General features: G+C 41.0%; 1 protein-coding gene across 1 annotated transcript in view; it reads right to left on the reverse strand.

The window, feature by feature from the left end:
- The window catches only part of QSOX2 (quiescin sulfhydryl oxidase 2), a 26,462-nt gene continuing 2,295 nt past the window's right edge, over positions 1-24,167 (reverse strand). Inside the window, exons 2-14 of the mRNA XM_027650290.1 lie at positions 23,665-23,717; positions 22,798-23,039; positions 17,923-18,023; positions 16,778-16,826; positions 15,512-15,620; positions 15,230-15,320; positions 13,668-13,813; positions 12,884-13,027; positions 10,658-10,787; positions 8,716-8,838; positions 7,423-7,573; positions 3,302-3,490; positions 1-1,030 (exon numbers count right to left, since the gene is read on the reverse strand). Of these exons, the coding sequence (XP_027506091.1) occupies positions 480-1,030; positions 3,302-3,490; positions 7,423-7,573; positions 8,716-8,838; positions 10,658-10,787; positions 12,884-13,027; positions 13,668-13,813; positions 15,230-15,320; positions 15,512-15,620; positions 16,778-16,826; positions 17,923-18,023; positions 22,798-23,039; positions 23,665-23,717 (2,079 nt within the window). The 3' untranslated portion in view covers positions 1-479. The remainder of the gene's footprint in view (positions 1,031-3,301; positions 3,491-7,422; positions 7,574-8,715; positions 8,839-10,657; positions 10,788-12,883; positions 13,028-13,667; positions 13,814-15,229; positions 15,321-15,511; positions 15,621-16,777; positions 16,827-17,922; positions 18,024-22,797; positions 23,040-23,664; positions 23,718-24,167) is intronic.

Raw genomic sequence — 24,167 nt, forward strand, 5'->3', positions numbered from 1 at the left:
TCACAGAGGTTTAGAAATGGTTTAATCAGAATGAAACTCGTTTCCTGAAAAAAAACCCAAAACAACAAACCCCTCAGAATTCTTGCTCCTCCAAAGGAAGCAGCCAAAGTACCACTGGAACTGTTCAGCACTCGGGGAGGTGAAACCAGCTCTGGGTAAACTAAAAAAAAAAATAACACCTGACTTGAAGTACACAAAACAATATCCAATTTCCTCCCCCAGCAGGCACAGTGGATTGCATAATGCAATGTTTACTCTGAAAATGAGTAAAGGATGTCGGTGGTAAGTCATGGAAAAACCTGCCCTGACACATGCAACGCTCCCTCCAGAGCACAGCCACGTGTGCCACGGCTTCTCACAGCCAGCTCCTCACATCCAACACCTGGGAATGCCTCGGGACAAAGGAATACTGTGTATAAAATCCCTGATCATAAAAGATTAAAGCTGTGTCTGGGAACAGCCACGTACACGGAGAACCCCTACACCGAGGGCCGGTAATACTTCACCTTCCACCTCTTGGATCTCATCCTGAAAAAAAAGTACATGATCATCAAAAACAAGGAGGAGGCGACATAGAGGATGACACAGAGACTCATGTCTATGTTGGAAAAGCCAATCCCTAGGAAGGACACAGCCTGCCTGACCTCTCTGAGGTTCACTGATGCCCCCGAGTTTTTCCCGCTACCTTGGACAGCTCCGGGATTCCCCCCGGGCTTCTCTAACCCCTTAGAGCCCAAATCTACTGAGTTTTCCTTATCCTGGAGCTTATTTTCTCTGTTTCCCCCTGGATTCTTCAGCAGGTTTTTGTCCTTCCCCTCCCTGGTGTCTCCCTGCTCGGGGTCACTGGAGTCAGTCTGGCTCTCGGTGTATTTGTAGAGGATATTGTCACTGTTGTAGTGGGATTTCAGGAACTGCAGGACTTGCTCTTCATTCCAGCTGTGCAGTCCTTTAATCTCCTCATGACATGCAGGACAAATGTCTGGAGTCGGCCACTGAACTTTGGGAAATTTTGGATCTTCAGTCAAATCACCTGATTGGGAGGAGAAAAAAAAAAAAAAAGCAGTAAAAATAAATATCAGAATAAAAATCAGGGAACGAACGGGGAAAGCTGAACCACCAGACACCTCACAGAGAGTGTTTCCCACTCACAAACAGTGGGGTTGTTCAAAAAACACCCCACAGCACAATGATGTTCTTATTAAACCAAGAACAATCACAAACAAATTTGGAAATTCACAAGTTTCCTCAGGGGTGCATCAATTCCGACCCGAAACATTTCAAAATACAAACACGAAAATGATAATTATTTGCCTTTTTTTTCTCCCAGGAAAAGCTGCAGGGTGGGAATCCCAGCCCCAGCTCCTGCAATTGCTGCTTTCAGGAGGCAGGAGGACACGACCATCTGGGCCCTTCAGGGTTAACCTGAATTATGGTGCAAAACAAACTGCTCTTTTCACTCAGTGCTCCTTAATCCCTGTGTTCTGCCCGGGTTGCAGGAGCAGCTTCAAGGCCAAAGACTCAGATATTTTCATGTTTCTGTGCTGTGAATCATTCCATCCTAAGCTTGCTTTTCCACAGCTTTTTGCATTACTGCTGGAGCAAACTGGTTTTAGCACTTGAAAAACCATTCTTATGTTTAAGATGTATTTTTCAGCTTGGGTTTGTTTTTTTTTTTTAGCCTTTAAACCTGTAATTCTGTCTTGAATTAGATCCAGTTTGAACATTTCAGATGCTCACAGCTCTGGCCACCTCCCTGTGTTCACAGCAGAGCTGAAGGCTGGAGCTGGTGTCACATTTTGCTCTAAAAAATAACATTGCAAAACGTGGATGGAGATAATTTTTGGAAAAAAACTTGCAAGAAAAAGCTAATCTATTTAGCTGATTGTTATTAGTATACTAATGTTTAAAATGTTTTTAAAAATACAGACTCTCATTTTATTATTATTATTATTTTATATTCTTTTTAAAGGTAGGAAGCTTCCCCATGATTTTGAGTAAAACAGGGATTCAAAGGATGCTTAAAAATAAGTGTCTCCTTGATATGTACAAGCAAGAGAGCAAATTTGCCTTTTTATCTTAAAAGATCACTCAGTAATCAAATTGTTTCAATAGAGAAAATAGAAACAAAATGAATTATGGTGAGGCTACAAACAGAAAATTCCCTGTACTTCGTGTTTTGCTGCCAAAGAGGAAAATGCTGTAAATTCTGCCCATTCTAAAGCAACAGGGAATAATTCCACAGGGCAGAACCATATCCAAGCAGCTCCTGACCCACTCCAGGGCTGTGCCAAGGTGTTTTCATTGCCCAAACATCATTTCTCACTGGAGGCCACACGTGTGAGCACAAATACAGATGCAGCTTTTAAGGGTGAAAATACATCACTGTCCCGTGGAGAAATTTTAGCAAACTTAAAAAGCATAATTTAACATTATTATTTATTCCAGGGGGTTTATACTTCTTACTAAAAGGGTATTTTAGCTGGCTGTTGCATCACCTAAATCAATATCCCTGTGAGTTTTCCAATACCTTAATGCTCTAAATAAGTGTATTGCTCCACCACTTAGCAAGTCCAAGCCAAGAGGAGTTGCCTGGTTCTGTGTTCACAGCCCAGCCAATTGTAACCAAAAATTAGGGGATGTTTTTTATTTAATCCCTTATCATTTAGCTCTCTTCTCCTCCTTGGAGAAAGGAGACAAACTGTTCGTGCTCACAACAGTCTTTGATACTTCATAAATCTGGGGAATTCAGCAGGACCATGATATGAACACATATTTAAATTGTAACTAATGCTACATTACCCAGATCCATAACAGCAGACAGGGATTTAGTGCAAAGAGAAACCAATTTTCTTTAGTGCTTTAGTTACTTGATACCTCCATAACAGAAGGGATTAAACACAACCAGTATTTTAACAGCACTTTTAGTCTAACTGAAAACACAACGATCTAGAGGGGGGCACAGATTTCCCTCATATTTTATTTTATTCCATTGCTGATCTGCCAATAATTCAGGTTCTTTTCTCCTGAGAAAGTCTCTTGTTCAACTATATTTTTCCATCCAGCATCGCTCCAGAACGAAACAAAGACAGGTTTTAATCCCTATTTAAAGTGTCACAGAAAGAAATGTGATTAATTTTTATCCACTTTTATTGTCCCTTTTTTGAGAAGGTTTTGATTTGGACTCCAGAAAGATCCTCTCATCGAGCAACAGGTGAAATTTCAGAAGAAACTACCTTTGAGAATAGAGTTTTGTGATTATGTCCCACAAGGGCACAGGATCTCAGGTGTCTCCCCCCCATACCTGCCAGCCTGTTGTTCACCACGTTGTGCTTCTCCCAGAGCCACAGGACAGCCCTGTCCAAGGTTTTCACGGAATCCAGGGACTCTTTGGCCATTTCTTCAAAGTGCTGAGCACAAGCCTTGCACCCAAAGAAGTGCTGGATGTACCTCCTCATGACCTGCAGCACAATTTGGGGATTGTCCTCGAGCCCTGCAACACAAAGGACAGGTTTGTTCAGCCCCTTCTGGACCAACACAGGAACTTCAACATAAAAGTGAACTGGGGGAAAAGGGAAGGAAATGTTCCACCATTCTTGTTCCATGCAAATTCACACCTGACTCTATAAAAATAGACACTTCTGTAATTTAAAGATATCCAGAGCACAAGTGTCACCATACAGGATCTATTTAAAAATAAATCCCAAAGATCTTAGAGGGACTAAAAGCTCCACAGAGTTCTTTGAAGAAATACCCCCTCCAACAAAATACATATATAATATTGTCATTAAGTACTTAATTTATAATATTGTCACTAAGTAGTTCATTTATAACATTGCCACTAGGCAGTTGGGGTGAGACATTTAGAACCAAAATTATTTGGCAATAAATAGAGCTTAAAGTGCTTTCAAACAGTGCTTTCCACAACATACTGGTTGGAAAGCTTGTCTGGGGTATCAGACAGTAATTCCCACAAGGGAATTATTTCCAACACACTGAGGTTCCCAAAATGCTGATTGAGCAATAGTGCTATTAAAAATGCAAAGTAGCTGTTTATACCAATACAAGCCAACACATTTAGTCTGTACAATTGTGCTCCAAGTTACCCTGGACAACACATTAAAAGAAGAGTTAAAAGTCAAGTGTTCTCTCCAGTGAAATTTCTCCTTTCAAAGAGCATCTGACAATTCAAGGGGGAAAAAAAACTCAGTTAAATGGGAGCCAGACATTAATTTTTACCAGAGCACATTGTGAAATTGTTAAAACATGCAAAGTTCACACTGTCTGTGTGTCACGATTCTTCTGGAAGCAGAGACTTTCTCCAGTGTCTTGCCCAATAACTAAATGAATATTTATGGTATGCATAACATGCCATTTATGCCCAGGCACTGAAGTTATGGTGATCCTTCTGCTGGAAAATCAGGAGTCAAAGCCCCTCAGGTCAGTATTTCCCAAGGTGCCTGTGATGCCTGTTTGTTACTGAGGAATTAGAGCACCAGAATCTCATTACACTTATTAATTCCGCAGCTTTTTTGGCAGGCACTGAATGCACCCACAGAACAGCTGCTGAGCAACGTTTGCACTTCCAGGAGTGAATCAGGAATTCCTCCTAAAATAAACACAGGCACATTATTATTATTTCTATAACACTCACACTTTTACACTGACTAGTTGATAATTAATTCTGAAGTAAAATAAGGTCTCCCCAGATGGAGAACTTTGTGGCCTTTACTGTGTCAGCAGGTAGTTCTTACATCTCCAAGTGGCTTGAAAACCTGACATAATTTGTTGAAATCTTAATGGTTTCATCTCTGTCTCACAGAATTTCTGATTCATGCTTAATTGACCCTGTAAATTATGTCAAAATGCATTTAAAAATGTACCGTGTGTTACCACGAACACACACTTGTCAAATTAAACACATTTTATGGTGCAGATTGATCAAATTACAGCCTCCTGCTGCTGAACACTGGAATAATTTACTATTGCATTGTTTTTTGGAAGGAAAAAAATCCTCAACAAAACCTGCTCAAACTATCAGAGCACTCTTGTTATGTATATATGAAATACCTGTAGACTGTCATTACACCTTTATTTAGAATAACACCATGATATTCTTAAACACAGCAGCAAAAAGAAGTGTTTAAAGCCAAAAAGAAATCCTAAACAGCAACCAATCTCTCCTCAGCCCCTTCAATATCTGTGATTGAAGAGACATGTATAAATAAAAGCTATGAGATTAAAGCAGATTAAATTACTGTATTAAAAGGAAGGCTGGAAAATAATTTTGGAAAGTTGAAACGAATTTCAGGTAGAACAGTTTTGTTATTTATACTAAAATATGTGTTGAGAAAAAAACCAACAAACACAACCAAAGCAACTACTTGCAAATAATCTCTTTGTGGAGGAACAGATTCATACAAAAATTTAATTATATCTGTTCTCCTCTGCAATGTTACACCTCTGAAAATTCATTTTGTGGGGAGATCTTTCAAATTCAGATTAAGAAAGAATCCAGATAGTTCATTATAAAATCCCCAAGCCTGTCTTATTCACAGGAATAGATCCTGTTATCTAAAAACTCATTTCTTTATAATTAAGTGTGCTCAGGACTTGATTTCTGCAGTGATCTGACACATCCTTGGGTGTGAGCAGCTCTGCTCCGAGTTCCCTCGGATCCCTCGTGCTGCTCCCGCTGCAGGTTCAAAATTTCACCCTTCCCCAGGAAAATATTTCAAGTACGGCCCAATAAAAGCATTTTCTCACTAAACCCACGGCGAGTTCACCCAGAGGAAACGCTCAAGGAAAACACATCTGCTTTCAAAAGAAAACAAACAATTGCAAAATGGCTCATTTGGTTTGTTTTTCCTTTCTCAGCCCCCGAGATGAATCTTCTATTAACATCTGCCATGTATCATCGTGTAATCCTCCTTTTCTCTCTCCTCCCAAACTACTGCAATTCAGGGTAACCCTAATCTTTAAAGTGGACAAGAACCATAAAACCCTACCTGTGGTGGGAAGGATTAGGGAGTACATCATGCTTTTTAGTAGATGGGATTTAAACAAGCAATAAGGAGAGGAAAACCTCCCAAGACATAATCCCACAGTCTCAGACTGACCCAATTCTTTGGCTGTAAGAAGTGATCATCACATCTCTGCCCCGATTTCCAGCCAGGGTTAACTGTGCCAAAGAGTTCTCAGGTCCTACCACGTATTTTTAACTTCAGATTTGACTCCAGCTCATGCTTGGACCACACAGTTTAAGGTGTAATTTTGCGTGGTTAAATATTAAGAATTTTTTTTGAGATTTAATCAGAACATTTTTGGCAACTGGGACAAAAGGGGAATTTAACTTATGCAGGATCCTGAACGGTTAAAAATCATCCAGTGCAAACCCCTCCAACTCACAACACTAAATGGAAGAAATTTAACCCACTGTCCCATGAAAAACAAACAAAACAAAGAGAACAACAAAAATAAACAACAGGATGATTTGCTATCCAAAAAAAAAAATCCCTATTCTGCAGGAGAATTATTAAGATTTGAAAGATTTTTTCACTGCAATTGCAGATAATTCTGGACAAACACACATATCTGTAATTTGAAATAATGAAATACTTTTTAAATATAAAATCAGCAACTGGCAAATTGCAAATTTCTGGGGTTTATGGTTTAGTAACAGTCCATCTAGAATTCTTATATTCCTTTCTGATAGGGACTATCTAAAAAGGTTTGAAATGAGAACTAAATAGAATTGTAACCAAATACAGTGCTGTCCTGGTATGAATAAAAATATATGAAGGCCAATATTTTAGCATTAATAATTCTATTTTCATTGGGTGAGGAAAATAGATTATATATCCAGCATGTTTCTTAAATAGGAATCATCACCAGAATATTAACACTCTGCTTCACAGGATGCTGCAAGTCTAAAACCAAGCAATTTTACAGAGTGCTGGCAAAGTAGTAAATCACTGGGGAGATTAATGACAGGTACATTCAGCTGAAAAAAAAACAACCCAAAACAGTCATAACATTCAGTATTTAATAAATAACATTACAGAAGGATCAGCTAATGGTTGTACCTGCTTTATAGCTACTAAATTCTATGGTTAAATCTCGTTCTTCTCAAGTTGAATTCCCAGTGCAACCTCAGGTGACCTGAATAATTTTCATCCCTTTTCAGGGAGCTCAAAATTTCTTTGTTTGAAATTTGTTATTTTTTTCTGCTTTATCACTCACAGCTTTAGGGCCACACACTTTATTTACCACGTTTCTAAGAGAGGAGAAAGGCTTTCCAAACCTTCCAGCTGCAGCAAAGCTCTGACCCCTGCTGGTACAGACCTGCAGCCACTGCCCTCCACAAACTCAGTATTAACTGAGGATTTACACACTCCCCCCCCCAAAAAAAATTGTGCTGTTTACCTGTATTTATCAAGGCTTTTGGTCTCAGTGCAGCTTGAACAGTGAGGGTGTGGAACAGCTTCCAAAGGGAGCAGCTGTAGCCTCTCAGCTCTGGTCTGCTGCCCTGGCAGCCAACCCACTGAACCTTCTTAGTGAGAGATATGCCAGAAATCTGGAAAAAAAAAGAGGTATATTTAGGATATATGCAGCTCTGGGACCTGAAAGTGCTACTGAGTGTAGGAGCACAGCTGATCCTACATTGAGGGTAAAGAACAGTCAATTATTTTCTCTGCACTTGTTGCTAATGAGTTTATGCTTCAGGCAAACGAATTTTAAACCTAGACCAATCCTCAAGTCCAAAATACTTTGATGTACCTTTAGAAAACTCTACCCTCTTGCAGGATATACAAAATACTGATGTCAAACCTACTAAAATTAGTCTGACAGAACACATGATGCAGCTTAACCTGTAAAGTTTCTTTTTTAAGAACAGCATGAACAAAACACACACAAAAATATTACTGTAAACTCTGACAGATTCCAGTTTCCCAGGGCACATTAAAAATTCCATATTACTCCACCAGGTTTACATGACTCCCAGTGGTACAACCTTAACAGGTTAAAATGTAGAATTTAATATGATGTAGAATTTAATATTATTTCTTCTTAAACCCACTTCTTAATCCTTACACCCCAAATCCAGTGCAAGGTTTTAGTTTTGGAGACTTCTCCCTCTGCTTCCCAAAACACACAGGAGGTTTCCAAATTTCAGAGAGCAAATAGGGAGGGAGGATTCTTATTAATTTTTGGGCAAAGACAGCCCTGTCACAGGGCTTTGATTGCCAAAGTGGGATAGGATTCCAGCAAGGCCTTTGCACGCCAGGAATTAAAGAGTATTTGGGGAAACTCTTTGGGAATAATTCCTGTTTCAGTGGGTGAATTTCCCATCACTTCAACTCTGACCTTCAAGAGAACCCTGCTGATAACAGGCACAGCAAAGCCCAAAATATCCACTGGGAATCTTGGATCCCTGGAAGCTGACATTAGGGAACACATATTGCTTGCTCATTATAAACCCAGCCAGGATTGGGGATTGCAATTCTCTCATTTCAATTTCTTCATGTGGATTTTTTTTGCTTGTTTTGTTCGTGTTTGTTTTTTTTTTTCTGGTAATGATTTCACTTTATTTTCATTTTAACCTTCTTATAACTCCATTATGACTGAGGGACCATCAGTAAGTGATGTCTTAGATTTATATAGAATCTTATCCTTTACTAATGCTGCATTTTCTGCTGGAAACTGGGACCAGCTTACCCGCATTTTGTTGTTGACCAGATCCAGAATAGCATCATAAGGGATTTTGTCTAATGGAAGGCTCACCAGCCACTCTTGCAAGGTTTCTAACAACTTTACCACAGGCTGTCGGCCAGGAAAAAGCTGAGAAGAACAAAAAAAACCAAGGAAAACAATATTTTAAAGCCCAAATCTCATCATCAGCAAGACACTTTTGTCATCATCTAATTGTTTTCCTGCCTTTAAAGTGCTTCAGATTATAAGCAAATTAATATTTGTTCTGCTTCCAGTAAAAAGCCATCTCACACTAAGTTGTGCTTACAAAATTAACAAGTTTTATGTGTAAAATATTAAAATGGAAGGCACTGAATAACAAGCAGGAATTGCATGGAACAATTTGGGACAGATTATATAGAATTTCACATTGGGGTAATTCAGAATGAGGCTCAGAACAGAGGTAACACCTCAGAGGGGCTGAAATCCTTCTCACTTTTAGAAGATAAATCACAAAAAATAGTTCTTTTTGGTCAGATTTCTGTAAATTTAGAAGCTGGTTATCCAGGAGAGGGTTTTCCTTCTCATGTGTGTAACAGTGATTTCCAAAGTGATTTGGAATCAGTGACTTCCTTAACTTGGAACTTACAGAAGCCACAGCCTGGCAGATGAGTGTGAGGGACTGTAAGTCAGTGGTGAGGCCATGATTTTACACCAGAAATGGTATTTTGCTTTAATTAGGGTTGTGATCACTATAGAATTAAGTTGAGTATGCCCATCATCCTTTAGGGAGCAGGATTTCAGTAATGAAAATTTCCCAAGTAGGGAACCAGAGACCTCTGTGACTTTAGGATGATCCTCACTGTAAACAGGAGGAGAGTATAAAAGGTTTCCTAACAAAATCACCTGAATGGGAGATACAAGGAAGATGTTACACAACAGAAAAAAAAAAAAAAGGCAAATAAAGGCCAGCAGCCCACCCTGCAAGGGCAGGTGGAGCTGAGCAGGGACCCAAAAGAGAGCATTCCCAATTTCTGCACTAATAGCCAGGGAAGCAAATGACATCAGCTGGCCAGGAGCCATCAGGAAGAGCAGAGGATGTTTTAGGGATAATATGATGGAAAGATTAGCACCACACTTTCTTAAAGAAATGAGGCCAGTGAGAGATTTCTGACCTCTGATGGCTGCAGGGGAGGGGGAAGGGGGGTAAGAAACTGTCTGTCTGATTTTCAGATAAATCCAGATATCTGGAAAGGGTTCATATAGGCCTTATTAGTCCCTTAATAGTTATTGATTCACTGTTTTAAAATAAAACATAGTGGTAGCTACACTGTAAGTAAATATAAAGGGACATTGGTCACTTCAGTAAACTGGCATTAAAAAGTAAAATTCATTTTTTTCAATTCATATCCCATTATATTACAAATGTAACACATAAGCATTTTTATTTTTTAAGTACTCATTAATATTCAACAGCTCTGTTATTTTGAAATACTCAATCAGTTAAATTCAGTCCCTCTATTATATTCCAAATTTAGACAGAAGCTGCTAAGATCTCTAAACAGAACACCATTTGCCAAGTGTGCATTAATGAAATCCAAAAGTCAAGAATGAAAAACAAAGGTTGTTTTAATCCCACTGAGTTACAATAGCTACTTATCCTGAAAATCTGATAAATGGACTATATTTACAGTGGCTGTTCAAGATGCTGCAGACTACTTAAGCTTTATTTAATTTTGAGCCCTCTAAGATTAAATTAAAATGCATTTTAACCCTGGAAGTAAGTCAGAACAGCATCAAATACTTCAAAACCAGCACGTACATAAACCCACAAAACTCTTTTTTAAGCTGCTGAGGACGCACACATTTAAATCCTGTGAAAGACATTTTGAGAGACCTTTGCCCCAAAATAAATTTGATGGTGGAATCACTTCATTCTTAGAGATAATCACAGACTGGGAGTGTGTACCTTGGCAGAGATGGTGACAAAATCCTTGAAGGTCCTGAGCTCAGCTCCCTCAAGTGTCTTGTGCGTGGCGAGTTCCACCCTGAGCAGGAAATGCAATCCCGACTCAAGGTCAGCCATGTACAGCTTGGTCCTGGAAAACACACAAATCATGGGATGACCTGGCAGCTTTCTTTGGCTTTTTTTTTTTGTCACCAGCCATGAAGATAAAATTGATAGAGAGAGGTGTCATCAAAGCCTCAGCCCCCCAGGGACTGCAGTTACCCCACCCCGGGTGCTCGGGTTGGTGTCACTGGACTCTTTCATTCTCTTCAGGGTTTGGACAAATGAAGCACAACCACACTTAAGAAAGTGTGGTTTTTTTAATATTTGACTAAACTTTTCTGCCTCCCAGCCAGCTTTACCTTGCCATGAAATTATAGCCCTGGCACTGTCAGCAAGGAAATGGGGATGGAAGGAAATTACAGCTTCTCTGCTGGGTTGGCCACAAACAGAAAAATGACATGTTATGGACAAAGGGAGAATTCTGTTCTACAACAGTGGATTAAACACAGAGCAGGGGGCACAAACAGGGCTGAAAATGCCAGTGTTGGAAAGGACTGAGTTTAGAAATCCTCTCCTAAAGGCAGCAGTTTTACTGCAGGTCCTTTATGTAAAAGTTAGATCACATTCAGCTCTTGAGGCAGAATTAGGGACCTCGTGACAGGCCAAAGCAAACCACGTAAAACAAATCAAACATCTTAAAAGTTCCTTCACAACCAAATATCTTCATAACAAAAACCACTTCACAAAGTACAAATGCATCAAGAACACCCCCCTAGCTTTCAGTGCTCCCAGAGCACAAACTTCAGACAGTGTGAGAGAGCAATGGCACCGAACAAACAGAATTTCACATAGTGAAAGAGTTAAGGTTTCTTGTAAGAGCTCAGCACCACTATTGCTTCTAAAAACATACAGAATTAAAAAACAATCATTCAAGAAATTGGCTGGCCCCACCTCCTAAATGACATACAGGAAAGAACATATTGAAATACAGAATATTCTATATTTGAGCTATATCCTAACAGCTCAAACTACAGACTTACTCTGAATCTATCTCCTTAATTAATAATGTACTCACTTAAATTTTAAAAACCACCAAAATTCTGCATCAAGCTTCTTAAATAAAGAGACATCCACATGAATGCAGGAGGTTCTCCCAAAGGATCCTATTTAGAAGGTACTTGGACTGGAGATTCATGCCAACAAGATTTTGCCTTGCTGGAAAGCAGCTCAATTTAACTAAGTTGTTTTGCTAAAAGAATGTTTCATATAAAGTACTTTATAATAGTCATTGAAAGAAGATGACACTAATAGTGTCTATGAAAGGAAAATAAGTCCTAAATTAAAGCACTCAGTCCTACATCTTTCCATCTAAAGATGCTGAGGGATTATCTCTCTGCAAAGGCTTTACATCCTTCTCTCACACAAAGAGAGAAAGAGGGTGAAGATAAACCTTTGGGATTTGGGATGATAAACATCTTTTCCAGTGACTTTGGTATTTTCTATTATACTTGCATTTGGCAGCACTTTTCAGTGGGCACTGCTTCACTGCTCACACACAGGGAACTCTCCTTTTCTACAGAAATTATACAGCTTTTTACTTTACTATTCAGTTTTTCAGAGACACTGATTATTTCCCGAAGTTTTCCAACAGTTCCAATCAGTGATTTATATATTTCAGGCAATGGGCAATAAGTTCTTCACATTTTGAAGTCAATTGAGTATTTAACAATAGTTTTGGAGAAAAACATTCCTTCCACAGCAGTGCAGATGCTCCTAAAACCAAAACACTGGCAGCCCTCAGGAATTCCACCTGTGAATTGTTTGAAAAGCTGCTCCCAATTTGTAACCTTGATGTTGGAATTAAACCAATTCCCAAATGTTGCCTGAATATACCTGAAGGGATGAAGTTGAAGCAGCAGCTGAAAGCTTTGCTCTGAGTTTTGATGCTGCAATTCCTCCAGTTTTAAGCACGAACACCTTTAATTTTACACAGCAGAAGGATGCAGAGCATCCAGCACTGATCAACTCAAGGTGGATCCTCTGGGATGGAACGAAGTCAAATTTGGAACTGCACTAGGATTTTATTATAAATTACAGCACAGCTTCCCACGGGGCAAAAAAAACCCCCTGCAAAGTAAATTTGAATAACCAAGTGTTGATTTGAAAATCAAGGGTATCACTTACTTATCAAACTCTTTCCACACCTTGATTTCTGTGCCCTCCTCTTTGTCTTCTTGAGCTGGCAGCTGGAGTGGCAAAAGGAGCTTTTTTCTGACACCTGGCAGTGACTTTAAATATGAAGAAAAGAAAGACCGTAGAGGCTTCAAACTGCACATAAATGGACAACAAAGAGAGATTATTTTTAATCTCAGACTAAGTGAATGTCCAAAGCAAATAAGGATATTTATAAAACAAGATATTCACTTTGGTTCACGTTTTCCAGTCCTGGTGTAGCATGGTATGTTCCCATACAAAGTGAAGTGAAATAATGCTCAATTTGGCAATAACAATTTGGATTAGTGGTGTGACATTCCATTCAAAATAAGAAAATCCATTCAAAATAAGAACAAACAACATTCATCAAAACATTTGTTTGCTTTACACAAAAATGTTCACATGGAACAAGTATTTTGACTTAGAAAGAAGTTTTTCTTAAGAACTTTGACGCTTCATTTATTTTTTTCCACTTTTATTCCTAAGTTTTTTTCTTTTCAGATGTATCACAGCAATAAATTAAAGCTACAAAAAGGCAACAGTGGTAAGTAAAAGTAGTATTAGGTCTCTTATTGATAATAACACACAACTGCACCACAGTACAGTGCATTGATGACATGTCAGGACACCATGTCACTATTACAGGCAAAAGGATGATACAGAATAAATTGCTTTGTGTGAAAGGAATCCACAGAAGCTTTTTTTTGTAACTTAAATGAACCTCCTCACACTGATCTGACTGATAATTACTCACTTGTTAATTAAGCCATGGGACCCATTTGGGTGGACCAAGTAGCACGAGGGGACTGAGGGAACACCCAGTTTCTCCAGCAAAGCCTTGTCAGAATTCAAGGCCCTTCTCACCACGATGTTTTCATACTGGCTCAAGTCTAAGATAACCTGGGCAACAAAAAGATGACCTGAATTACACACTGTTCAAGGAATCCTGTAGGACAAAACACAAAAATGGGTGAAGTGCATCATCCTTTAAGGGCATCCTTAAGCTGTTTGCCAAGGAAGTGCAGCTATGACTGTTCTGTGCACAGGAACAAGATTTCCTCTTCTCTGGAAATTATTACTCCTATCTTCCTTTTTTTTATTATTTTTCTTGGTCTATGCTGGTCTTTGCCTCCTTCCTTCCATCACAGTGATGACATGTGGCCTTCCCTTCTTCAGGAGCTGGGACTCCTGTTAGGTTTGCCCATATTGTCCCATATTGTAAACATGAAAACAATGTTATTTCCTATTTCACTAAACTATTCTATAAATCTAAAATGCTACATGACATCAGCAAACATCTTTCCCTCTGAAGGCAGACTCCACTTTGTGTTAATCAGATGACTCTCAGTTTTCCTCTGCAGCAGCAAGTAAAAAAAAAAAAATCAAAGCAAGTGTGATAAAAAGCTGAAGAACTTTATAATCTTCTCATTTCTTTTTTTCAGTAATGCTCACTTGTATCAACACAGCAGCTTCCAAAAACAAATGCCTGGAAGCAGAGCAGCCTGCTTCCCAAAGTGATCCTCCCTTTTGGCAGCACACTCTCCTCCCCTCGTGCAACTGGGCCATCTCAGCATCAAATCTAATTAGAAACATTTTGCAGACATTGGATGTTTCTACACAGATTATGCCCAGATAATTATGCAATTTATTTTCTTCACTTATCCTAGATCTTGGCAGGAAGAGAAAAGTAGCAGTTGTCTAAGCTAACAGCAGGCTCATTAGGTGGGGAAAAGATGCCAAATCAAATATTTTATTGATGGAATGGGGGGAAGCAGAAACCAAAGACTTCCACTTCCTCCATGTCTCAGAGACGTGAAAATAATTTTATGCTATCATCTTAATTTAGAACAGAATTTCCCAAAATTTACATGTGAAGAAAGGGAAACTGAGATTTTAGATTATTATCAACAGTTGAAACCATAAAAGTTGCCCAGAAGAATAAATATCACAAATTGTTCTCCAGCAGTAACAAAACAATAACATAATCTGACAATATTTTTCCTGTGATCTTCCAAATCTGGAAAGAAAAAATAACTGTGCTAACAATGAAGTTGATAAATTAATCTTCCACTGAAACATGAATGGGAGAAGTCAACATGACATCACAATCTTTTGTAAGCAAGTTCCTCTGTGTGAGAAGCACTGCCCTAGAAAATCCCTTGGCTTTGTGATCCCTCAAACAGGCATGACCTGCCCTTTATGACCTTTGAATTCAGTCCTAGAATCAGTTTGTTGCTTGGTTAAATAACCTAAAATTCAGCTGTGTTATGACAGCATTTATTCCCAGACATCCTGTCAGTCAGAAGGTGCAGTTACCTCTCGTCCCAGGTAGGAGCTGTTGCTTTCAAACACAATTGCAGTGTAATGGTGGCTGTTCTTGTCAAAAAGAGAAGTAATATCACTGGACCTTTTAACAAAAGAAAAGAAAAGAAATTCAGAATGCAACACACCCACTGATATTTATGAAATTTCCTTTGACAATCTCACAGTAGAAGTGATAGTAAGAAGAAAATTCGCTTCGTCTTTAATAGGACCTTTTATATTTTATTTAATTAACTCAGTGAACATAAACAGCTCCATTTGAAACAAGGAACTTACCAAACTGGGTCCAGGGGTGGGCAAGCAGGTGGTCTGACCTCCTGGGAATGGTTCTGGAGGAAGTCAATCATCTTCTGACGGACTGTTTGTGGCTCTCGATCTGCTCCTCCTGAGGTTACAGAAAATAAAACCCCTTCAGAAACTGGGGGAGAATGACTCACAAGAAGGTTTTCTGGGCATGTGAGTGCCTGTGTAGGCAGGTTTCCTCCTGCTTTGCTGTGTCAGGTTTTTGTTTTAAATTTAGTCTTACAACCCAGAATACAATTTGGCTGAAGAACTAAGGATTTAGTTGCAGGATTTCATTTTAATGTTAATATAAGATCATATTTAAAAGCTGTCATCCCACTCCAAAATTAATAAAACTTCAAGGCTTTTCCAAATCTATCCATCTGCCTGTCTGGCTGATTTTCTCTTCAAACAATGTTTCATTCTAAATTTGTGCTTATTTTCACAATAGTTGGTGTGGGCACCTCCAGGAGCTTTTTTGCAATAGGGGTATCAATCATGAATTAAAAACTGCCAAGGTCTATCAATCCTACCAAATGGGCCAGGTGACAACGTGAGGAAATAACTGGAGTGTGAGAATATTTGATTTGCTTGAAGAGAGACCAATTAAAAAGCAGGAGCTGTCACAAATGTCAAAAAGCCCCAGGTACAAGCGTGGCTCCCTTGGCCAGGAGGGGTTAATGGTGCAGGTGGTCTCTCCTCTGACCTCTGGCCTTTTAAATGTTAATCCATTGAAAGACACAACATCACTTTTGTCCCAGACAAACCACCTCAAGCTGTGATCCTGTCACACACACAGGGGATAAGCCTGGTTTCAGTTAAGCAACAGCTGAACAGGGGCTCTCCCAGGGCAATTCAGGATGCCTGGAAAAGTGGCTCTGGGATCAAAAGGCACCAGAGTCAGGACTGAGCAAATGGGATCTCCTGCTGATGAGGTGTGTGGTGGGGAAAAAAAAAAAAAAGGGAATTAAAAAAAAATTATCAAGACATTTGGGGAAATTAAGAACTTTATTTAAAATTAAAATGAGGAATGTGAGCCCTAAGTTCTTGAACAAATGTTTTGCCTGTCTAAAATTCTACCTAACACTCTGTTTTCATACAATGCTTGGAATATCCTGTCTTAAAAAGCTATTTAGTGTCCATCCCACCTCTGTCCAAACTAATTGACAGGCAAAGGGATTTTGCTTGTTGTGTGACACATCAAGGAAAACTACACACAGGAAAACTACCCTGGGATTCCTTACAGTTGGATATTCTTACCTTGGTAGTCTTCTCCAGTAGTAAACTGCTTTGTAAATGCTTTGAAGTGCTATGGGGGAGAAAAGAAAAGTCACTGTATCAGACAAAACCAAAAATGGCTTTCAAGAATTTTAACTTTTACAGCTCTAACTACAAAACATTTTTATCTTTGAGTTTTCCCTCTAAATCTAGGAGTTCCAAAGACCTGTTTCTCACTTTCCTTAGGGTATCTCATATGTACCATTCAGAACTTTGACAACAATAAAGCCAACTTTTACAGGAAAAATACTGCAAACATTAACCCAAATGAACTGATTCCCAAATCTGTGTTACCAGCTCTGTATATGCTTGGAACACAATTCACATTTTCCCAACTCCCTCCAGTGGTTAAACAGGAGATCTAAGGGAGCTTGGCCACCTTCTGCTATGAAAAATAAAATGGAAAAATAAAGACTGTGTTCCAATTTACACCTAAAACTTTAAAGATTAAAAAAAATACTGTTTTTTCTCTCAGGGCAAAAGATCCTACAGTGAAATGGTTCCTGTTCCCCCCTCATCACAAACACAGTTTATTCAATCCTCTTCATCCACCACATTCTGCTCAGACTTACAGTTAAAAATATGATTATACAGATTGACAGAGAGAGAGAAGGTAAAAATTGCATTTACATATAGAAATGAACAATGGTAGATGCTTCTGGTTAACACAAGATCCTTTTAAAAGCCAGTTTAAGCAAATTATGAAATTAATTAGAAAAATAGTGAATGATCAATCAAGGGGAAATTTTTAATTGGTCATGAAATCAGCTGTTTTCATGAGGCAATTCCCATGTGTTTCCTTTATTTTCACACATTGGAATTTGAAAAATATTTGTACAAATTGTAGTTACCTAACGAATCTATTAAAACCAAGTGTTATATAAATGTAACAACACAGTACTTTGCATGAGAATTTTCCAGATTCAGAATTTCTGCTCTAAACAGCTGCATCAGCTCTTGCATTCAGCAAAAAACCCCTCAAATTAATCTTTTATCAAGTTTGCAGTTTTCTCAGAAAAAGCAAAGTAGAAGTCCAGTTAAAGAACAACGAGTTATACATAATTTTATGGTTTTACTTACTACAAAACATGCATTATTTACCTAAGGCAGGATGTTCTGCCACTTACCCTAAAGGATGGGTAAAAGTGAATACCATATTCCTTGCAGGTCTCATAGTTCTCCTCTTCCCCACAGTCCAGCACACCAAGTCTAATTGCAGATTCCCAGTCTGAAAACAAAGATACCTTTCAATTTTCAGCAGAAGTGATCAGGGATTACCCTGATGGATTATTCTGCTTCCCATGGAAAGCAGGAACAGGACTCTGACAGATTCCAGTGGCATAAAAACCCAGCCCTCAGTCGATTCTCATTTGCTGCTCATTTCTACCCCCGAGTGTAACACGAGCTACTGATTTGCAAAACACCTAAAACCTCCCTGTTTTTCTTGGCTGCATCAGGATTTTAAATGCACCAAAACAAGAGGAATCCCAACAGAGAGTGCAGCAGTTCCAGGGTGAAGGCATTTTACTGAATCCAGGAAGACAAAATTGGGGTCATCCCAACAGGACCCCGGCTTGAATTCCCCAGCTTTTCCCATTAGCTATGCTCATAAAATAAGGCATGCAGAACATGGAACTGAACAAAATTAATCCAGCAGTTACTCATCCACATGGCTGTCAATTACAAAGCCAGAAATTCGACGTATCTTGTATCACAGGTTTTTTAACAAGTTGTTTTTCCTCCAAGTTACAATATTCTGTGAGGCCTCAGGATTACACACAACCCCCAGCTCACGCAGTGTCTGCTGGAACTTGACTTTATCCATCAGCACTGTTCAGAAATACATTAGATATACCTCAACAAATACCTGCATTTTAACCAGAGTGCTAAATAGTTGAGTTTGAGCATCACTGTGAGGTTTTTTTATACATGTTTCATAGCAGTAACCACAAGAGTTCAAGTATTTCTACAAATATGCTTATGTAACTTCAATAAAAGCTTTCAACTGACTTACAGCTTTTTCCTCCTCTTTTTGCTGGGAACTTATCTTTTTGAGCCAGGCTGTGCTGCAGCAATCACTTTAAGGAAGAACCACTCCAAGGGAATCCTTAGACAGCTCCTTTTTAAAGCAAAGTTAAATCAAACCAGCCGTGGGCAGAATTTCAAGGCCCCCCACAATTCCCAAGTATCAATAAAATTTAAAAAGCACTAAAATTAAACTTGCTTTTACAGCAAAAAGCATGAAAGCTTCATCAAGTTCAAGAGCTGATGGAGAGCTGCTTTGCCAAACTGCTTTTGAAACTTAGCTTGACCTTTATTTGTCTTTGGAGGAGATGGGGCAGCTGAGGGAGAGTTTTGTGCTGAACGTGCCAAGAGCTGAGTGGGCACCAGGAGACCCCACAAACATGCTGGAGCAGATGGGCACGTATTCACAGCAGCACAAAGGACACAACAGTCCATTTCATCAAATAAAATGCAAAATACAAAAGGAAAGTTTGGCTTCTGGGTATCTCTCCCATTCAACTTCCAGCACCCCTCCTCCTTTTTCCACCTGTCTGGATCCTCCTCCGCACCATGAATAGGAGCTCTGTGATCCCAATGCAAATAACCCCCACACAACAAAGCACCCCCAGCCCAGCTAAACCCCCCGGGTTAAAGAGCACCAGCTGGGGAGTGTGTTGCTCAGCATTCCTGCTGCTGGAAAAGCAGCTTTTCCTTTCTCAGGGATGCCAGCGTTGCTGGAAGCACAGCCCACACTGAGGAGTTCCCGGTGCCACTGCAGCCTGGACCAGCTTCTTTAAAACGCTGATTAATTTTAAATTAGCATTAGTAGTTTTGAAATAGTGACTCACAAACCATGTGAAACAGGCAGCTGAGTGACATATTAACCAGCAAAACTTCTGTTCACGCTAAACAAGTTCCAGTGAATGAACAGGACTGTCTTGGACAAACTGGAATCCACAGGTTGGTCAAACCTCCCACTCAAGAAATGCTACACAGCTCCAACCAGTGAATGACAAGGAATGTGCTTCCTTTTCATAAACTTCCTCTCCAGCTGGGTGGTTTCTATCAGGAAGTTTCAGGTCACACATCTCATCCCAAGGCATCTCTTCCCCACGTGCTACTTGAAAGCTGCCTATTTTAACACCTCCTGAACGATGAGAAGGGTTTCTGCTGTTCCCCACCAAATGTGCTCAAAGAACAATCTCTGGGAGGAAATTGTTATTGCTTTATTTGAAACAACAACTGCTAGATTTGGAAGAGTTGTTCCAAATCCTGAGGAGTGGATTGCTTCTGTGTATAACTGAAGGGTTGTCATATATGGGATTTCTAAAGGTTTTTGTACCTTCTGCACAGAAAATCACCACATGATTCCCGCCCACAGGCATTTTGCTGGATAGATTCAATCATCTTTTAAGACAGAAAAAAGGCAGTTAACTCTAATGGCCACTTTGGCCACTCCTATAATAAGATGAACTGTGATTCTGAGCCATAAAGCCTGTTCTGAGAGGGAGTATCAAAATCAAAACATAAATTATACAAAAGCAAGCACTGATCCTGTTTTTCAGGAGGATTATGTTCTTCTATGAAATCTGCAATGGTTGTATTGCCAAGATTTAACAAATGAGAAACAAAATAAAAATTAAGTCTATTAGCACAGGCCTTTTATGGACAAAGTAGTAGCACCAATTTAACTGGATTTTGTTTGGACACCAAATCAGCAAACACATCCACAGTGATCCTAATGTAAATGAACCTGCATCCTCAAGGAAAGCTTTAATATCCTAGCAGAGGAGTAAATATTTCTGAAAAATAAATGTTGAGACAGCCTAAGTGGGCAAAACCTTCTGGGGTTTGGTTTTTTTGATGAAGCTCCCAATGAAAAGTGTGCCTGTTCTCAGCCTCCTCCTAAAATCCATTCATTCCAACTTGAAAATTGAAACATTTTCCTGACAAATAACACCAGAAGCCAATTGCATTTGCTGGTAGTGCCAATGTCCACAAATATCAGAATCCACTTTCTAAATGACAGTCTTCATAAAAATTCAAAGGACTAAAGAGGAGAGAGGCCTTTTAAGTGGTTGCAGTAATACAAGTGCATAACAGAATTTGCAGTTATCATGACTGTAGGTGAGAAAGAAAATACATCTTTGAAGAAGTCATTACAAATTACAAAGGTGTCACACTGCTGTATTAATATATAAACATGTTTATGTATATAAACCTATTTTACTTTGACAAAAGCTCTGGTCAGTTCAGGCTCTCCATGACCTTCACTGCAGTACTCAAACACTTCCTTATTACTTCAAAGAAGAAGAAAATCTAATATATTTTGGCCAGAAGCAAATCAAAGCAGTAGTGAAAATGTTACATAAACTTATGCAGATTAAACAGAAAAAAGCCACTGGTTTTATAAACAACCCCCCTATATAAGTAAGGAGAGTTTGGACTGCTCTGAAAGCATAACTGCTCTGTGCTTCTCTGGTTTTGAGCCTCTGCTCATCAGTCAGAATTCCTCAGTGTGTGGTGAGTTCCTCAGGACCTATTTTTGGGTGGGCCTTCATTTCCACAGATCTAAACCCATGTACATCTAACACTGCACCTACATCTCCTGTTAGTTGTTAACACTTTTCAGGGTGTCAGAGAAGAGCCAGAGCTCTTCACTCCCTCTCAGCTGTTTCATCCTGGAAAGATCTCCTGGGTGAAATGCTAAATTAAGAATAGTTTAAAAGCTTTTTATACCACTATGTTAAGAATAACATTTCATACAAATCTGACCTCTGGTTTCCTCCCCAACAAAGGTATCGAATGTAACCAATACCTGGGGGGCCTGTTTGTTTCCTTACATGTAAAACCAGAGTAAAACACTTCAGCACCTGCCAAAAAACCTGAGCAGGCTGACACAGCAAGGCAGGTCTCTCAGTATAAGCTGTCGAGGCCACTACTTCTTTTTAATTCACTATGTGATAAATCTGAAAACCTGGTTCTCACTTTGCTTGATTTTTTTATCATTACATGGTGGTCCTTTTCTTCCTTCTAGGCCATCCACACTATGTTGAATTTGCAAGATATAGATCAAATACATTCATGGTCTTTCCAGTACCATAATATTTTTTATTTAGCTTCCAAAGTAGGCTGTTCTCTTTACAAAACATTCAGAAGATAAACATTTTGCCTCCAAGAGTTCAGTCTAAACAAACCTCCCATGGGCACACATGGACGCTCGAGTGTAAACCCCGCAGCTGGATCACTCTGTGTGAGGGGATGTTTTATCCCTGGATTCCTATGACACCTTTAATTTGGGGATGTGCTACCAGCACCCATGCCTTGCTCTGTGCCATGTGCCATTCTGGCAGCATGGGACCACCAGGAAAGTGGGATGAGGGGTGATGCTCACAGGCCAAGGTATCACCAGGAAAGTGGGATGAGGGGTGATGCTCACAGGTCAAAGTACCATCAGGAAAGTGGGATGAGGGGTGATGCTCTCACACAACAAGGTACCACCAGGGAAGTGGGATGAGGGGTGATGCTCACACACCAAGGTATCACCAGGAAAGTGGGATGAGGGGTCATGCTCACACACCAAGGTACTACCAGAGCACTGGGATGAGGGGTTGTGCTCACATGCCAAGGTACCGCCAGGAAAGTGGGACGAGGCATGATGCTCACTCAACAAGATACCACCAGGGAAGTGGGATGACGGGTGATGCTCTCACACCGAGGTACCACCAGAGGAGAGGATGAGGGGTGATGCCCACACTCAGACCACCGCCAGGGCACTGGGAGGAGGGGTGATTCTCACACACCGGGGCACCACGGCTCACACACCACCCGGCCACGCGTGGCCGGCCCGCACAGCCCAGGGGTGACACAGCGCCCGAGGCCCCGCGGCCCCCCCAGCCCAGCGCCCCTCGGGCACCGCCGCGGCCCTGCACCGGCACCGGGCACCGGGAGGCCGCGGTCAGAGCAGCCGGGCGGCCGCGACCCGGTCCCAGCCTCACCTTTGACGTCCCCCGCCAGCGCCCGCCAGGTGGGAGCGAAGGCGATGCAGTGGCCGCAGGACGAGCTGTAGAACTGCACCACCCAGGCGGTCGAGGAGTTGAGCAGCGCCGGCCGCACCGAGCCGGCCGTCAGCACGGTCAGCGGGTCGTGGCCGGGCCGGTAGAGCCGCGCGGCCGCGGCCGCCGCCAGGAGCACCGGGAGCAGCAGCGGGAGCGGCACCGGGAGCGGCACCGGGAGCGGGAGCAGCGCCCGCCGCCCCCCGCCCGCCGCCGCCATGTTGGGACGCGCGGAGATGGGCGGGGCGGGGCCGCGCCATAGCAACGCGCCGGCCATGGCGGCCCGGCCTGGGGGGTGCGGGGTACTCTGAGGGGAGAGGGGGCCGTCCCGTGTCCCTGAGGGGGTGTGCTGTGTGCCCTGAGGGGAGAGAGGACTGCCCTGTGTGCCCTGAGGGGAGCGAGGAGTGTCCTGTGTCCCTGAGGGGAACGAGGAGTGTCTTGATTCCCTGTGAGGGGAACGAAGAGTGTTCCGTGTCCTGAGGGGAACGAGGACTCTCCTATGTCCTTGAGGGAAGCAAGAAGTGTCACCTCTCACCTGAGAGTCTCGAGTCCCCTGAGGGCAGCGAGGACTATCCTGTGTCCCTGAGAGGGGAGCGACTACTGTCCTGCGTCCCCTGAGGGGAGTGGAGGCTGCCCCGTGCCCCTCAGAGCCTTTCAAAATGTGGAATATGTAAAAATTTTCATAAGCGATGATGTTCTTTGATGTTTGACCTTTCAAGCCTAATCATCAAGAAGGGAGGTTTACTCTGTGAAACAGCAGCTGATAAGCAAGCTCTGAGTGATGTTCGAGTGCCAGAAAAAACAAATTACTTGTTGGTAGAGTTGTTAAGGTCTAGGGCTGGACGTACTTCAATGGTCTCAGCCTAGAGGGAGATTAAAGCTTGGGAAGAAAGATGTACCACTGATAGGGGTACAAAGAATGCACAATTTACAGGCCACGAGGAGATTCTGCAGAACTGCATGACCCACCGTGGTCCCTTCCGAGCTGACCCCTCCTGTGATACTTTGAGATCACTCGGTGGCCAAATTTATGTGACAATTGATATGGAAACAGAAGTTTCAACTTCACAGAGCTTCTCACTGAGAAGAGATGAACACCTCGTGGCCTCTGGGTCGAGAGCTGTTTCATCCCAAAGTACCTCCTCTCAGCAGGGAAGAGCTGTTTCTCCTCAGACTGAATCTCTGATAAAAGGCTGCACTTGGGCAGGTTGATAAAAACTCTCTACTTTCCATAAATTCAGGTTGGATTTGCACTAGTAATGGATTTGAGTACCTTTTATAGCTCTGGCCACAGTATGGACATCTCCTTTTCA

Source organism: Corapipo altera, unplaced genomic scaffold, assembly GCF_003945725.1.
Source record: "Corapipo altera isolate COAL_440 unplaced genomic scaffold, ASM394572v1 268, whole genome shotgun sequence".
NCBI classification, from domain to species: domain Eukaryota; kingdom Metazoa; phylum Chordata; class Aves; order Passeriformes; family Pipridae; genus Corapipo; species Corapipo altera.